The sequence below is a fragment of the Cetorhinus maximus genome, chromosome 14 (genome assembly GCF_964194155.1).
Source record: "Cetorhinus maximus chromosome 14, sCetMax3.hap1.1, whole genome shotgun sequence".
Taxonomy (NCBI): domain Eukaryota; kingdom Metazoa; phylum Chordata; class Chondrichthyes; order Lamniformes; family Cetorhinidae; genus Cetorhinus; species Cetorhinus maximus.
This window is the reverse complement of record NC_135892.1, coordinates 44,609,521-44,627,939: the sequence shown is the minus strand read 5'-3', so window position 1 is coordinate 44,627,939 and position 18,419 is coordinate 44,609,521. Positions and strand designations below refer to the sequence as shown.

At 46.0% G+C, this 18,419-nt stretch overlaps 1 protein-coding gene across 1 annotated transcript in view; it reads right to left on the bottom strand.

Moving 5' to 3' along the window:
* Positions 1-18,199, bottom strand: part of LOC144690057 (NADPH oxidase 3-like) — a 136,285-nt gene extending 118,086 nt beyond the window's left edge. The window contains exons 1-3 of the mRNA XM_078557564.1: positions 17,846-18,199; positions 15,425-15,535; positions 15,220-15,330 (exon numbers count right to left, since the gene is read on the bottom strand). Of these exons, the coding sequence (XP_078413690.1) occupies positions 15,220-15,330; positions 15,425-15,535; positions 17,846-18,199 (576 nt within the window). The remainder of the gene's footprint in view (positions 1-15,219; positions 15,331-15,424; positions 15,536-17,845) is intronic.
* Between the last annotated feature and the right edge of the window lie 220 nt (positions 18,200-18,419).

Genomic DNA, 18,419 nt, shown 5'->3' with positions numbered 1-18,419 from the left:
ACTCGTTGGCGGTGTATGGATTACACCGAGCAATGTAATTGCACCCTTTTTGTTCTTTAGCACTAGCCAAATTGATTCCGTCCTTGAACCCTCTGGGACATCATCTTTCTCCAGCACTGCAATGCTCTTCTTAACCAATACCGTCACCCCTCCTCCTTCCCTTCCTTTCCTATCTTTTCTGAATACCTCATACCCAGTAATATTTAGCACCCAGTTCGGCCCTTCCTTGAGCCAGGTCTCTGTTATCGCCACAACATAATATTTCCACATGGCAATCTGCGCCTGTAACTCCCCAATCTTATTTACTATATCTCATGCATTCATGTACATGCATAGTAACCCTGATTTAGATTTTGTTACTTTCTCCCTCACCTCAACTTCACCTATGAACTTAACTATTCTCTATGCTAGTGCTATCTGTCCCTCCCAGTGATTTGTGCACACTGGTATTCTTTAATATTTTCTCTTGGTTCTCACATCCCTGACAAGTTAGTGTAAATCCCTCCCAACAGCGCTAGCACCACTATTCAGGTGCAACCTGTCTGGCTTGTACAGGTGCCATCTCCCCCAGAGCCAGTCCCAGTCCCCAGGAATCTAAAGCCCTCCCTCCTGCACCATCTTTCCAGCCAAGCATTCACATGCCTTATCCTCCTATTTCTGTACTCATTGGCACATGGCACTGGGAGTAATCTGGAGATTACTATATTTGAGGTCCTGCTTACTAATTTTCTACCTAGCTCCCTAAATTCTGATTGCAGGACCACATCCCCCTTCCTACCTAAGTCATTGGTACCAAAGTGGACCACGATCTCTAGGTGTTCACCCTCCCTCAGAAAAATGTCCTGCAGCCGCTCTGTGTCATCCTTGACCCTGGCACCAGGGAGGCAACAAACCATCCTGGACTCACATCTACAGCCACAGAAATGTCTGTCTGTTCCCCTAACCAATGAATCCCCTATCACACTCTCCTCTAGGTGCTGCTGACTGCTTGGCTCGGGGTCCTCCTTTCACACTCTCCTTTAGATTCTGGCTTTGGATCTGGCTTCCTTTCCCACCCTCCTAACATGCCCCGGTACAGTCTGGCTTCCTTCCCACACACCCTCCTAACATGCTCCAGACAGTCTGGCCTGGACAACCCTCCCACCCTTGCCTGTTGATCCTGCCTTGCCTATCCACCCTTCCCCGCTTAGCCTGCCTCCCCCGTCCAGCCTTCACACAGCTTGGCCCGCTGGCATCGGATCTCAATCAAAAGGCTGATATTTCTAAGTGGTCCCAAGAAAGCCAAAGCAGTGGCTACTCACTTCAAAGTCCAGGAGGAAGTCTGCCTCATCAGGTGCATGTCACTTATATGCAATTGGAGAACTTAATTTGGAGGAAGCTTTTCATTCTGGTGAGTTAGCATTTTGATTAGCATGCATGGCATGCAAATGCATGCAATAGGGCTTCCTGACACTGTTCATGGGGAAGCTCGACCACCTTTAAAGTCCCAAGAACTTAGGCTGGAATTATCTGTCCCCATTGGCGTTGGCGTCATGGCGGGCGTGAGAGGACAATATGGCAAGAATACCAAAAATCAGTTTTACGCCATTGTTGAAACCAGTTTGTGATCGTCTACTCCATCCTTCAATGGCAGGCCACCTTTCCCACCATTCAACATCAGGAACCTAATTCCAATGCATTTGCATCTCATCATCTTGCTTGCTTGTCGTGTGAAATTTACCACCCATGTTAGCGTGAAAACATGCCAGCCGAGAACATGTCTGAATGAGTGTGACGCGCAGAAATCAGAACTTACTATTTGGGTCTCGCTCACACCGCGGACATTGGAGGAGCAGGAGATGCTGGGGCACTACAGCTACCGGACCCTGGAGGAACATGTGCATCGCATGCTGGGTGGATTCTCATGGGCATGGCTCTGCCATGAAGCAGCTTACGGAAGGTGGGAGGTCTCTGTTGATGTCTGGGGTCTGCTTTGGGACATCATGGTCTTGGCCATGGGCTGCTATGGATGATCGGCGATGTGGGGGGTACAAAGATCCAGCTCTGAGTGGGAGAGGAAAGTATACTGGGGGAGGGGTGGGGGGGCGGAGTGGGAGGGCAGGGGGTTGGAGGGAGAGGAAAATCTAGGTTTGACTGGGAGAAGGTGGTGTACTGGGGGAGTAAGGTTTGGATGGTGGGAACAAAGATGTGGGGGATGAGGTTGGAAGGGGGGGTAATCGAAGGTATGGGGGGGTAAGCTGTGGGGGGAGGGAGTATGGGGGTAGGAGCGTGTAATGGGGGAGAATGTGGCAACCAGGGAGATAGGTGTAAGGCAGGGAGGAAGGTGAAAGGGGAAGACTTCGGAAGGGGGATGAGTCCAGGGGGAGGAAGGAGTCTGGGGGGTGGGGGAGAAGGTGTTTGGAGGGGGGAAGGAGCCCAGGGGGAGGAAGGAGTCCGGGGTGAGGAAGGAATTCGGAGGTGGAAAGGAGTTCGGAGGGGGGAAGGAGTCTACGGGGAGGGAGTCTGGGGGAGGGGGGGCAGAGGAGGGAGTAAGGGTGGAGGAGGGAGTAAGGTTGGAGGAGGGGGTAAGGGTGGGGCAAGTCCAGGTGACTATGCAAGGGAGGGGTCTGTGGAATCAACAACTGCCTCCTGGAGAGCGAACTGATGGTGTGCATGGTCGGAGGGAATGGTGAGTAAGAAAGGGGCCAGGCTGAGCGGGAAGGGTGGGGGGCTTAAGGCGCAACGGTAGCAGTAGAAGGGACAGTGAGGGTGTTTGGTGGGGACTCGGAGGCAGACATAGACCCTGAGGGTGGGAAGGAGGAGGTCAATGTGGACGGGGGTGGGATTCTCAGGAAGGTAGGGAATGTGCATGTTCAACTGGATGTTCTGGAAAGAAAAGGGTTCTGGTTGGTAGGTGACAGTGGGGAGGTCAAACCAGGGGGTTCAACAGTGAAGGGAGAAAGGACATGGGTGACTGGGGAAGCGGAAAGGACGGGGAGCTGAGAAGAAATTTAACAACTACCGTGGCTGTCGAAATCGAAAGTGAGCAGAGCCTCATGCTAGACGGGCACAGGTGCTGCATGGGAGTGTGATCAGTGGGTGGGTGGAGATGCAGGTCAGCTCAGATGGACAACTGAAAGAGAACCCCAGCAGGCAGCATTGAAAATAGTTGGGACCTTGAGTTGAGTGTGACGGAGAAAGGATCTGCATGCATGGGAGAGTGCTTGCACAAGGCTCCTAAAGGCCCTGCCACACACACACGTCTCCCTCCAGAATCATTCATGGTCCGGCTGTGTGCAGCTGAGCTGCTAGTGGGCAGGGTGGGGGGAGGAATGCAGGGGCAGGAGTTGCGAAGCCTGTAAATGAAACTGAAAGACATCATTATGCATTATTCAGTGAAAGTGAATATATTTTCAGATTATAAAGTGACAAAATATGTTCACCCATGCAACCACTTATGATCAGAAATTCTTAACTTTTCTAGGCCTACCACTTCTTCTCAGTGCTGCCCTGACATCCGCAGGAGGGATGGAGATAGCCTATGCAATGTTTGGCCCTGTTGCCTTGATGACTTCAGCGTATGTCCTCTGGAGAGCCAAGACCTTGAGGGTCCTGGCTTGCTTTGGCTGTCCTCCTATGGACCAGCTGCTCCCTCTGCCGAGACAAGGGATGAGGTCGAGGGGGTCACAGGCAAAGAGGATTTGGAGGGAGGCGACAGCCTCTGAGATTCATGGATGGATGACCCATGGATGTCAAGCTGCTGCTCCTCCTCCCTGCGGGTGCCTGAGGGCCCCGGCCTGATTCCTTGAGGGGAAGGAGCACCTGAAGGGACGTTGAGGTGCCCTGTTTCTCTCCTGCGTTGCCACTGCAGGAACTCACCCATGGCTACAGTGATGGAGTGCAGGCCCGTGTGTATCTCCAAATTCTGCTGGACCAGGGTCTCCATGGTGTCCACCATCCTTCCCATGGAGATCTCCATATGCGCACATGCGTGACCCACTTCATCAGAGAGCAGGCGGGCGCACTCCTCTGACTCACGTGCCACTCTGTTAAGGACTTCTGACAACTATGCGTGATGTTCCCCCGCCTTCTGCTGACTCTCCAGGATGAGTTGGAAGGCCGAATCCAGAGGCTTATCATCTGACTTGGACCTCACAATTGCCTCATCCCCAGCAGTCCTCTGAGTGCCAGGGAACACAGCTGAACCTGCCTCCTCCTGCTGCGGTAACATGTCCGTGCGGTGACCACCAGATTGTGAACCCAAGCCTGCTCTAGATCTATGTCCCACCGAGGTGTTTGTCTCTGTGCTGGAGGGTGCGGGTAAGCACTGTGATGGGTTTTCCAGGCTGTTTATTTCCAGCTCTTCAATGGAGAAGGTGTCCTCTTGGCTGGAGGTGAGGACGTGGATGGAGCTGAGGGGATTGGCTGGATGAGGGTGTCAGTCGCTTGGCAGAGTTCTCTGTGAACCAAAGTAGAGATAATTAGTGCTTGGCAGCAGAGCCAAAAGCAGGAGAGAGAGAGCACTCATAGATAAGTTGAGAGAGGGATGATGTGGTGCAGGACCCTTATGTGGGTGTTCACTGCTGACCTCACCATTGCACAGGCACGGTACACGTCCTCACCAGTCAGTGCGATGGCACGCTCCTCAAAGTGAGTGAGGGGTCTAATCTGAGCCACTCCAACCCTGGTCTGGGACCTCTCCTGCTGTTGTGAGCCAGCTTCTCCTGCATGAATACAGATGGGGAGAATGTGAGCAGGACACATGGCATTGCGCGGAACGTTTGTGTGGTGGGCGGAGCCATGGACGGATGAGGATGCGAGCTTTAAAGTATATGAGTCTGATGGAGATGTGAGGGTGTGTGAGAGTTAGTGGTGTTGTCCTTTGAGATGTGAGATCCCCGTGGATGTGCAATAGATTTGAGATTGAGTTTGAGTCGAGATTGATAAGGTGGTTGACTTACCCTGGGGGAATGGATGAGAGCATTCATCATCTTCCTGCATTGGATGGCTGACCTCCTCTGTGCTCCCGTCTCACTGCATACTGCTGCCACCGCCTCCCAGGCTGGATTGGTGACTCTGGTGGACCCCCTGCGGCCAGAGCAGGGGTAGAGGACATCGCGCAGCCTTCCACTGCATCTATCAGGCGTCCCAGAGAGGCGTCACTAAATTTGGAGGCTGCCAGCTTCTTTGCTTTTAGGGTCATCTGTTGTCTGGAGCAGTCCTGGCCTATAGACAAGAAGTAGGCTGTGCTCTGGTGCACTTTAAATATGGCACCTGGAGCGAGGAAGTGTTAAGGTCACGCCGTGGCAGGTAAATCCGAACCTGCCCACCCACCAGCGAGCTGGCGTGTTCCCTGTGAATGCATAATTAATGAGGTAGGATGTCCCGGGAATGGGATAATACAGCACGAAAAGCCGCAATGCGGCCGGCGGGAAAAACATCCTATTTCCTGCCCGCTAATACACTTTGTGCAAATCTGGGACAATTCCTCCAAAAGTTCATCCTGCTGTTGGGAAACTGATTTTTGGCCTGCTGCCAAATTACGTTCCCCCACCCACTAGGCTTCCCACTGTAGCCGGGCCTGGAAGATTCCATCCTAGGACTTGATGGCCAAGGAATGTGTCAATAATTCGACCCAACAGGTTGAGTACCAACCTGCAAATCCTTCCAACGCATGCCAATGGCAGATGGGGAGGCAGTGGCATAGTAGTCTCTTGCCCACATGTCTGTCCTTGGCTTGCTGCATTGTTCCAGTGAAACCCAACGCAAACTGGAGGAACAGCGCCTCATCTTCCAACTAGGCACTTTACAGCCTTCCGGACTGAATATTGAATTCAACAACTTTAGATCTTGAACTCCCTCCTCCATCCACACCCCCTTTCCGTTTCTTCCCCCTCCCTTTTGTTTTTTCCAATAATTTATATAGATTTTTCTTTTCCCACCTATTTCCATTATTTTTAAATCTATACTTTTAATGCCCTGTTAGTCTTTCCACCCCACCCCCACTAGAGCTGTACCTTGAGTGTCCTGCCATCCATTCTTAATTAGCACATTCGTTTAGATAATATCACCACCTTCAACACCTCTTTGTTCCTTTGTCTGTGACATCTTTTGATTATCTGCGCCTATCACTGCTTGCTTGTCCCTACAACCACCCCCCCACCCCCAACTTCTCTCCCCCCACCCCCCCACCTTAAACCAGCTTATATTTCACCTCTCTCCTAATATTACTCAGTTCTGTTTAAGGGTCATGAGGACTCGAAACGTCAACTCTTTTCTTCTCCGCCGATGCTGCCAGACCTACTGAGTTTTTCCACGTAATTCAGTTTTTGTTTTAGTAGTATTGTCACTGGACTAGTATTACAGAGACCCAGGTCAATGCTCTGGGAACCTGGGTTTGAATCCCACCACAGCAGGTAGTGCAATTTGAATCAATAAAAATCTGGAATTAACAGTCTGCTGAAGACCACAAAACCATTGCCCGTTGTCATAAAAACTCATCTGGTTCACTAATGTCCTTAAGGGAAGGAAATCTGCCATCCTTACCTGGTCTGGCCTACATGTGACTCTAGACCCACAGCAATGTGGTTGACTCTTAAATGCCCTCTGAACAAGAGCAATTACAGATGGGCAATAAATGCTGGTCTAGCCAGTGACATCTAGACACGAGTAAAAAAAACATTAAGTGGGGGGGGAGATCCCTGGTCAGCCATGTGATGGAAAAATGTTGGAGCCTCTACCATCACTACTGACTACAAATGTAGTCAGACTACAACATGTATCTAAAAAGTGCATGTTGCCATAGCAACTCGGACTCTCTGAGTGAACTGTAATACACCACCAGTGCACTTTTCTTTGTATTGCTTTGCTGTTCTTTATGTCTATCCAAGTCCATGGGATACCTACTCTTCTTTGCATTCATATAACATTTTTTTTTTGGTTTTATTCTATCTCTCATTTCTCTTAAAAGATCAAAGTTGTTCAATTACACAAGTAGAGCTCTTGCCCTTTAGGAGTACATAATACCTTCTGGAGGTTTTGTGGTGCAATGGGTAGCGTTCATGCCTCGAAGCCAGAAGATCAGGTTTCAAACCCCACTCCAATGATGTCTTGATGGCCAAGGAAGGTGTGTTCATAACATGACAAAACAGATTGAGTATCAACCTGCAAATCTTTCCAACACATACCAATGGCAAGCAGTAAGAGCGGGAGAGATTCCTAGTCAGCCATGTGATGGAAAGAATGTTGGAGCCTTTACCATTACTATCCATAGCTCCAGACTACAACATGCCTGTGTGAACTGCAACACACAACTGCCACCACAGACCAAATACTTCTTTGAACCCCTCCCACTTTTATCTGTTGTTTTATCCATTAATGGTCCCACTGGATCTACTAGGGGCATAGGAACATAAGATTAGGAATAGGTCATTTAGCCCCTCAAGCTGTTCCAATATTCAATGAGATAGTGGTTGATCTCAATCCTAAATCCATATGTCCACCTTTGCCCTATATTTCTTAATACTTTTGGTTAACAAAAATCTATCAATCTTAGTTTTAAAATTAACAATTTTAAAATTAACAATCTTGCATCAATTGCCAGTTGTGGAAGAGAGTTCCAAACCTCTACTATCCTTTGTGTGTAGAAGTGTTTCTTAATTTCACTTCTGAAAGGTCTAGCTGTAATTTTCAGACTAAGTCCCTAGTCCTCAGCCAGCAAAAATAGTTTCTCCCAATCTACTCCATCTGTTCTGCTTAATATCTTGAAAACTTTGATCATATCCCTCTTCACCTTCCAAATTTCAAAAAAACACCCTGGTTTGTTTACCGTCTCCTTGTAGCTTATCCCTTGGGGTCCAGGGTTCTAGGATTCTAGTAAATCTATGCTGCAGTCTCTATGAGACCAATTCATCCTTCCTAAGGTGTGGTGTTCAGATTTTCTTACAGTTCTCCAGGTGCAGTCCAACCAGGGCTTTTTAGTTGACTTCTACCTCCTTGTAATCTAGATATAAAGGCCAGTATTCCATTGGCCATTTTTATTATTTTCTGTACCTGTTCACAATATTTTAATGATCTGTACACTCACCAAGTCTCTTTGGACCTCCACTGCTTCCAGCTTTTCACCATTTATAAAGTACCCAGTTCTTTCCTTTTTATGTCCAAAGTGGATGATCTCACATTTAACATTGAACTTCATTCACCACAGTTTTTCCCTTTCACTTAATCTATCAATATCTCTTTGTAATTTTACACTTCCATCTACATTGCCTATCTTTGTGTCAAGGACAAATTTGGATGTGTGGCTTTCCATCCCATCTTCTAAGTCATGAATGAATACAATGAATAATTGAGGTCCCAACATAGATCCTTGTGGGACACCATCAGTCACATTTTGCCAATTTGAGTATCTGGCCAATATCCCTACTCCTACTCTCTGTCTTCCTTTCAGCCAATTTTCTAACCAGGTCAATGATTTTCTTTCATTCTATGAGCTTCAACGTTAACAAAAACTCTCTTATGATGGACTTCATCAAATGCCTTATGGAAGTCCATAAAAATAACATCCATAGACATTCCCCTGTACACCACTTTAGTTACCTCTTCAAAAAATACAATCAAATTTGTCAGGCATAACCTGCCTTTTACAAATCTACTCAAATAAAAGCAAAATACTATGGATGCTGGAGATCTGAAATAAAAACAGAAGGTGTTGGAAAAATTCAGCAGGTCTGGCAGCATCTGTGGAGAGGGAAACAAAGTGAACGTTTCAAGTTCAATAGGACTTCTTCAGAACTGTTCTTCTTGAACTTCAGTTCTGCAGAAGAGTCATACTGGACTCAAAACATTAACTCTGTTTCTCTCTCCACAAATGCTGCCAGCCCTGCTGAGTTTTTCCAGCACTTTCACAGAATCACAGAATCACACAGTTCAGAAGAGGCCCTTCGGCCCATCGAGTCTGCACCGACACATGAGAAACACCTGACCTACCTACCTAATCCCATTTACCAGCACTTGGCCCATAGCCTTGTATGTTATGACGTGCCAAGTGCACATCCAGGTACTTTTTAAAGGATGTGAGGCATCCCGCCTCCACCACCCTCACAAGCAGTGCATTCCAGACCGTCACCACCCTCTGGGTAAAAAAGTTTTTCCTCACATCCCCCCTAAACCTCCTGCCCCTCACCTTGAACTTATGTCCCCTCGTGACTGACCCTTCAACTAAGGGGAACAGCTGCTCCCTATCCACCCTGTCCATGCCCCTCATAATCTTGTACACCTTGATCAGGTCGCCCCTCAGTCTTTTCTGCTTTAACGAAAACAACCCAAGTCTATCCAACCTCTCTTCATAACTTAAATGTTTCATCCCAGGCAACATCCTGGTGAATCTCCTCTGCACCCACTCCAGTGCAATCACATCCTTCCTATAATGTGGTGACCAGAACTGCACACAGTACTCCAGCTGTGGCCTCACTAAGGTTCTATACAACTCCAACATGACCTTCCTACTTTTGTAATCTATGCCTCGATTGATAAAGGCAAGTGTCCCATATGCCTTTTTCACCACCCCACTAAAGTGCCCCTCTGCCTTCAGAGATCTATGGACACACATGCCAAGGTCCCTTTGTTCCTCAGCACTTCCTAGTGTCATGCCGTTCATTGAATACTTCCTTGACAAATTACTCCTTCCAAAGTGTATCACCTCACACTTTTCAGGGTTAAATTCCATCTGCCACTTATCTTCCCTTTTGACCATCCCGTCTATATCTTCCTGTAGCCCTAGACACTCAACCTCACTATTAATCACCCGGCCAATCTTTGTGTCATCCGCAAACTTACTAATCCTACCCCCCACATAGTCATCTATGTCGTTTATATAAATGACAAATAATAGGGGATCGAGCACAGATCTCTGTGGTATGCCACTGGACACTGGCTTCCAGTCACTAAAGCATCCTTCTGTCATCACCCTCTGTCTCCTACAACGAAACCAATTTTGAATCCACCTTATCAAATTATCCTGTATCCCATGTGCATTTGCCTTCTTTATAAGTCTCCCATGTGGGACCTTGTCAAAGGCTTTGCTGAAATCCATATAGACTACATCAACTACACTACCCTCATCTACACACCTGGTCACCACCTCAAAAAATTCAATCAAATTTGTTAGGCATGACCTCCCTTTGACAAAGCCATGCTGACTATCCCTGATCAAACCTTGCCTCTCCAAGTGGAGATAGATTCTCTCCTTTAGAATTTTCTCCAATAGTTTCCCTACCACTGACATGAGACTCACCGGCCTGTAGTTCCCTGACTTACCTCTACAACCTTTCTTAAATAGCGGAATCACATTAGCTGTTCTCCAGTCCTCAGGCACCTCTCCCGTGGCCAGAGAGGAATTAAAAATTTGGGTCAGAGCCCCTGCGATCTCCTCCCTTGCCTCCCTCAGCAGTCTGGGACACAAATCATCCGGACCTGGAGATTTGTCTACTTTTAAGCCTGCCAACACCTCCAATACCTTGTCACTCCCTATATTAATTTGCTTAAGAACCTCACAGTCTATCTCCCCGAGTTCGATACCTTCATCCTCTGTCCTGTTCTACTACTACATCTACTTTCTGCTTTTATTTCACAAATCCATGCTGGCTCTCTATGATCAGCTGTGAATTTTTAGGGTATTCAGTCACCCAATCCTTAACAATAAACTCTAATATTTTACTGACAACAGATGTTAGGCTAACTGGTCTATAATTCCCTGCTTTCCCTTTCTCACCTTTATTAATTGCTGGAGTGGCATGCACAATTTTCCAATCCACGGGAATGGTTCCTGAATCAAAAGAACTTTGGATGGTTATAGTGAGGGCATCTACAGTACAATGTTCTTACCTATTTCAATTTCTGCCTCACCCCTTCAAAGTCTGCCTGACTGTACACAATGTCCTATACAGTTGTAGCAAGACTTCCCTACTTTTATACTCTATTCCCCTTGCAATAAAGGCCAACATTCCATTTGCCTTCTGAATTACTTGTTGTATCTGATGCTGACTTTTTGTGATTATGCAGTCTCCACTTAAATAATATTCTGCTTTTCCATTCTTCCTGCCAAAGTGGAAACCTGACATTTTCCTACATTATACTCCATCTGCCAATTTTTTCCCACTCACTTAATCCATCTTCCTTTGCAAATGTTTTGTTTCCTCCTCACAACTTGCTTTCCTGTCTATCTTTGTGTCATCAGCAAATTTGATTACAATACGCGTTGTCCCTTCATTCAAGTCATTAATATAGATAGTAAATAGTTGAGGCCACAGCACTGATCCCTGTGGCACTCCACCAGTTACAGTTTGCTAACCAGAAAATAGGTCATTTATCCTGAATCTCTGGGCTGGATTTTATAGCTCCCTTGCTGGTGTATTTGATGGCCGAGTGCTCATAAAATAAAGTGGGTGGCCTTCCCATTGCCTTCCCACCAACCCCCACTCATATTACAGTGGGTGGAAAGGTGTCAGACAGTCCATCTGCCCTTAGGCCTATTGAGGCCCTTAAGTGGCCAATTAATGTCCATTTGAGGGCCTCATGCCACCTCTGCTGCTATTATATATGCAGCTGGAGAAGGCGGAGGAAAGGCAGGTAGCGTGGGCTGCTGTCAGGCCGCAAGGAGGGTACCTGAACACTGAAGAAGAGTCATACGGACTCGAACCATTAACTCTGTTTCTCTCTCCATAGATGCTGCCAGAACTGCTGAGATTTTCCAGTCTTTTATATTTTTATTATAGAAGGGTACCTGTGTCTCCTATGCCATCAAAGGCAACCCCCCCACTAGATCATACTTCCTCTTTAACCCTTCCATCCGGCTTCGCAAACCTTACCCCCCCACAACCTCCTCCCCTTGCTTGGGCCTGCTAGTGAGGCCCATCCAAAATCCCATACTTACCTTTAAGTCTGGGCTCCATCAGTCTTCTTCCTCAGGGACTGGCTGTAGTCCCAGCAGTGGCCAGAACTCTCCCAGGCTACCTTTGCCAATTTGATTTGTCCAATCTTTATGAAGATTAAAATTCCCCCTGATTATTACAATATCTGTCTTAAAAGCTCCCATTATTTCTTGTTATTATTTCTTGACCATTGTTTCTTGTCTTACAGTGTAGCTACTGTCAGGGGGCCTATAAACTCCTCCCACCAATAACTTCTTCCCTTTAGCATTTCTTATCTCCACCCTAACAGATTCTACATCTTGGTTCTCTGAACCAAGATCATTTCTCACTACTGTATTGATCTCATCCTTTATTGACAGAGCTATCCACCTCCTTTCCCTTTCTTCCTGTCCTCCTGAAATGGCTAATGCCCTGGAATATTCAGATCCTAGTGGTGTTCACTTTGCAATCATGTCTCTACATAATGGCTATAATATCACTCTCATTTATTTCTATTTGTGCTAGCAATTCATCCATTTTTTTATGAATGCTGAGCCTTTAATTCTTTTTACCATTTTCCCCCACTCTGTCCTTATTTGCTGTGCACTCTTATGTTCGTGCGCTCCATCCCTTCCTGTCACACTCTGGTTATCATTTCCCATGTTGTTACCCTGTGGTATTACTTTGTCCTTCCTCTTCAACTTTTCAGATCTCCTCTCATATGAACCCTCCCTCCCTGCCAATATTTAGTTTAAAGCCCTACTTATTCGATTTGCCAATACATTGATCCCAGCACAGTTCACATGAAGGCCATCCCAAGGGTACAGCTCCCTCTTTCCCCGGTACTGGTGGCTCATAAATCAAAATCCATTTCTTCCACATCAATCTTTGAGCCACGCATTCAACTCTCTGGTCTTATTTTCCCTGTGCCAATTTGCTCATGACTCAGGTAGTTACCTGGACATTATTACCTTTGTGGTTCTGCTCTTTAAGTTAGCCCTTAGCCCTAGGTCATCGGTACCCGCACAGATTACAACAACTGGGTCCTTCCTCTCCCACTCCAAATTCCTCTCCAGCCCCAAGGAGATGTCCTTAACCCTGGCACTGGGCAGGCAACACAGCCTGGTCAGTTTTCTCATCTTCCCTCTATTCCCTTCTCTCATCTACATAAGCTACAAGAACCTCGAATCTGTTGGACAATTGCAAGGGCCTCCATTGCTACCTTCTGTGTGCCCATACCTGCCTCACTTGCAGTGACACTCTCCTGTCCCTGACTACAGACCAAATCTGAAGAAATGTGACTGTCTCCTGGAATAAAATGTCCAGGTAACTTTCCTGATGCTCAGATTCCAGCTGATCAACTCTGAGCTGAAGTTCCTGAAGTTGCAGACGCTTACTGCAGATGTGGTTGCCGTGGATCACACTGTTGTCCACCAGCTCCCATACACTACAGCTGCAACACATCACATCAAATCATGCTGATTGATGTCAGGGTCTGTATACTCTGCATACATCGGGTGGATGCCTCCTGTATACGTGTTAGCGCCCTCATCGAATTGATACCTGGTACAGCCTTTTCCAGAAATTTATGCTTGTACTCTAGATGCTATTTGAAGGCAAAACAACACTCATTGCACAAAACAATACTGCCACTATGGTGCTGAATTTCATGACCTATGGGTGGAATCATCTGGTCGCGTTGGTGGCAGGCATCCTGGCGGGCGTGAGCGGACAATATGGCAAGAAGGCCAAAAAGCGGAATTACACCATCATGAAACTGCTCCACCCGTCAATGGCGGGCCGTGTTTCCCGCCACCGCACATGGGGAACCTACTTTAGTATCTCATTATAAGCCTTGCTTGCCGGAATCATCTCCCCACGCTGGATCATCTGAGCACGTTGGCGTGATTGCATGCCGATGTGTTTCACAAGTGATGTGCACCTGGTGAGTTGCACTTTGCTTGGATCTTCGAAGTTTGTTTGCCTAGCTTGATTCAGACAGCACTCACAGTCATCAGCACCAGGCTTCGCAGGCAGCATCACATCATTTTTAGGCGGGCACACAGGCAGGTCTTTACCTACAGACCCGCCGTAAGGCAGGGATGGCTTTTCAATGGCTGCAGGGCTAGGGTTTGTTTGGGGAAGTTGGAAAAGTGGCCTTAGGCAAGAGAAGATGCTGCAGGACGAGGGCTGTACTGAGGAAGGGGGCTATCCCAGGGCATCCTCTCATAAGCTTACCGCCAGGGATCCCGGTCCCTCCTAAACCAAGAACCCCGAGCTTAATCCGACTGCCATGGATCTTCTTCTCAGGACTGCTTGTAGTCCCAGTAATGGCTACTATTGAGCTCTGGCGCTGTGGGACATTTGTTGGTCAATTAGAATAGCCGGCAGCTCTTGAGGGCGGCATTTCCTTTCTCACAATTACATCATTAATGTGGGGCATCCTTTTTTAAAGTGGGTCAGTTTGTGACTGACGTTTCTACCAAGAGGGTGGGAATAAGGGAAGCAATATGGCCCCTGTAAAATCCAGCCCTTGGTTTATCAAAATCTAATAGAATTATGAACATTTGTATAATCACGGTCAGCTTGACTCACTCTTGTTTCTCAAGACTGAAGGTTGTTAATTCAAGCACTACCCTGGGTATTTGAGCACATAATCTATAATCTAACATGATCCTTCAGTGTAGTACTGGGTTGGTGGCAGGGGTGGGGGGGGAGGCGGGTGGAGGGGGCATCCTGTATTGTGGAAGCGATCACTTGTAAATGAGATGTTACATAAAAACTCTGCTTGTTCAGGTACAAAAACACAAGAGAACGTGAGAGATAGGTGCAGGAGTAGATCATACAGCCTGCTGAGCCTGCTCCACCATTCAATACAATCATGGCTGATTCTGGAGTTCAACTCCACTTTCCTACTTGTTCCTCATACTTCTTGATTCCCTGAGAGACCAAAAATTTGTCTACCTCAGCCTTAAATATAGTTAACAATGGAGCATCCATAACCCTCTGGGATAGAGAATTCCAAAGATTCAAGTTAGATATAAAAAATCGCTAATCAGAAAAAGCAGCAGGGTTCTCCTGGAGTCCTGGCCAGCATTTATCCCTCAGCCAAAGAACATGGGGAAAGTTTTGACTTTGGGTGATAGTTGCCACGCTTCCCCACATAAAGCAGGAACTGTTTGGATTTCACATTACTATCATTACAATTAAACCTAAATCTCAATTTAACATTTGAACGTAACATTTTCTGACCTTTCTTTCATGTGGAAAATCATATATAAATGTACCAAGTAGTGTAAACCTTAGGGTACCTTGAAGAAATAGTACATACACTGCATGATCCTCTCAAAAGTGAAATCAGATTCCGACTGATGGGCAGCAGGATCAGGAGACAGTTTAAGTTGAGACACATCGCAGATGCTCTTGACCATGCCAGCGCTGACTGATAGGAAAAATCAGACACACGTCTCTAGCTTATACCAAGAGCAGATTAATAGTGTAAAAATATACTTAAATAACAATAATAAAGCACTTACTCCAAGCAGTGCACGAGTATAAACATACGCTTCCTCTTGTTCATATAGGAAGAAAGTATGGCCGAAAAGAGAAGTATTTATTCCCAACCACAACAACTGTAACATAAAAAGCTATTATTTCACAAACTAGAAAATAATGACATTTCATTGTTTTAAATGGTTTACTGGGGGTAGCAAATGTTTAGAATAAAATAAACTTTTAAAATCAATTATGCATAACATTTCAGCTTCAAATTGAACTGAGTAAACTGATACAAATTAAAAATTAACTGTATGTCTAATGTACATGATGTGGAACCTGTAGCTTTTATTTTTCAATAATTTATCAAATATCTCAACAAATGCAGTTAGTTCTGTTTCTTTGTAAACTGTAAAAAATATATTTTCCTAAACAGGTCTGAACCTGGAAAAATAATTAACATTCAAAGTTGTGCACAATAATTAAAGCTTATTATTAATAGCGATTTAAACATTGAATGACATAACATTAACTTTGTACTAAGAGAACATTTGACAAATTAACAATTTAAATATAAGACTTACTATTATGATGAGCTTTGGAACGTCATTCACAAACCAGTTTGCCATTGATCATGTAGAGCTGTAGCTTTAATCTGTTTTCTGCTCCTTTACAGCTGGTGTTCTGTTTTCTACCAACCCAGCACTGTCGACTGTTGCTGAGGTGTAGCATTACTGAGGGTGTACTCTGGAAATCGTAGTTCAGTCTTTGCCTGTTTAGCATTCAAATATTTGTTAAGCTGTAGTTCTAAAATTTCCAACAATCCCATAGGGTAGGCAGTTTAAAAAGGAACATATCTGGGCACTAGGTCCCAGTGAGTTAGCTGATTTTTTTTTTCTCTTGAAAGGTAAGAATCCTACATAAAATGAGATTAAACATTCTCAACGTAGTTCCTATTGGGTGCAGCCCCATAAAAAACTGTTAAATATCATTCAGACAGCCCATATGAATGGATGAATACACTGGAGCAGTATGGTATACTTCTCTGAAGTTGGAGTCAAGATATGTGTCAGGAATACTGTGCTACCCTTACTAAGTCGATTTGTTCTCATCTTTGAGTTCGAAGATTATTGGTCTGAGCCCCTCAACATCAACTTGTATTTATATAGCACCTGTAATGTAGTAAAACATCCCAAGATGCATTACAGGAGCATTATAAAGTAAAATTTCACATCATGTTGCATAAGGCAGTATTAGAGTAGATAGCCAAAACCTTGGTCAAAGAGGTAGATTTTAAGGAGCTTCTTCATGGAGGAATGAGAGGTAGGGAGGCAGAGAAGTGTAGGGAGGAAATCCCAGAGCTTAGGGCCTTAGCAGTTGAAGACACAGTCAACAGAGATGGAACAGTTAAAACAAGGGACACTTAAGAGTCCAGAATTAGAAGAGCGTTGCTGTTTTGGAGGGTTTTACAGCTAGAAGAGATTACAGAGAGGGAAGGGGGGAGAGGTCATAGAGTGATTTGAAAACAAGGATGAGAATTTTAAAACAGAGACATTGTTTGGTTGTAGGACAATGTAGGTCATCTAGAACAGGGGTACTAGGATAATGGGACTTGATGCAAGCAAGGGCACGAGCAGTAGAATTTTGAATGGCCTTATACCAGGGAATGAATAGATATTCTAGGCTGATACTCCAGTTCAGTACTGAGACAGTGATGCATTTTTGCAAACTGGTTTGTGAACAATGTTCATCATAACAAGGCCTTGTTTGCTGCATGGTTGATTGTTAAATGTGAGATAAAATTAATCCCTTTGAGCTGTTCCAATGCTATTATGATTGTGCAGCCCTTTCTAGTAGGCATACGGAGACCAACACGGAAGGAGCAGGAAGAGGATGCAGGAGGAAGTGACCCTTTTTCACTGAATGGGCTGACCATGGATGCCTGTTTAGTCTTCAATTCCCTTAGGATGTTATCCCAACAGCACAATGCTTCACAATACCCTACCTCATAATCCATCTGCTACATCCTCTTGGATAAAACCCTGCAATAAATGCCATCAACAAAAAAACCTTTCCATGATAGCTTCAACCAACAACACATCCAGTGAAGACGAGATAACTTACATATTCACCCTTGTACATCCTTAGTGCCTGTCTTACAGGTGCCTATGCTTGTCCTAGTGCTCCTAAACAGTGCTATTCAGTTGCTGCAGTAGGGATGGTGGAAGGCTGCTAACCTTTGCTTGGGGAGAATGCAAATGACTTTGCAGGGATGACCTTAAGCAACTCTGAGCCTTGAGGGTCCTGCATCGGACTGCACCATCTCGGCATGAGCAGTGGCAGGACTGATTGAGAGGCAACAACAAGGGCACTGACAGAGCAGCAATGGTGGGAGCAGGAATTCTGTCCTCTTGAGAAAGGACAGCAAGTTCGTGCTCCACGGAGCCAGTGACACCCCTTACCAAATCTAGTATGTGTTGGAGGACAGATTGCTGGACTGCCACGAGAGCCTGCATGCACCTTTGAACATTGAGATCTACAGCCATGATGACAGCAGTCTGAGTCTGTAACGCAACACACATGGACCTCAATGCAGCATTGATATTCTGAATAGCTTCTGCCTGTGCTGCAACGGAAGCTGAGGCAGTGTCCACCAGACACTGCATCGCACTGGGTCTGCAAGTGCAATCATGGAGCTGGTCGCCATTTCCATGCAGGAAAGGGTGGGTTCTAAGCCCTGTGTAAAATCCTGGGCCACACTGGAGCTGAACTCCTCCATGCTTCTTGACAGTGACAGGAGGCTGTCTGGCAGGCATACTAGAGCACTAAGCATATTGGTGCGCGTGTTCATCTGCATTCTCCTGTAGGCTGCTTCATCAAAATCCTCATCCAAGTCCCCTGCAGTGAACTTATTTGTGATCTCACATTCCAAGGAGCTGGTGCATGAATTGACTTATTCTCCTGAACAGGCTGCCAACTAATGCCTGGTGATTCACCGCCTACAGATCCCGACTATACAACCATCTAAGATACTCA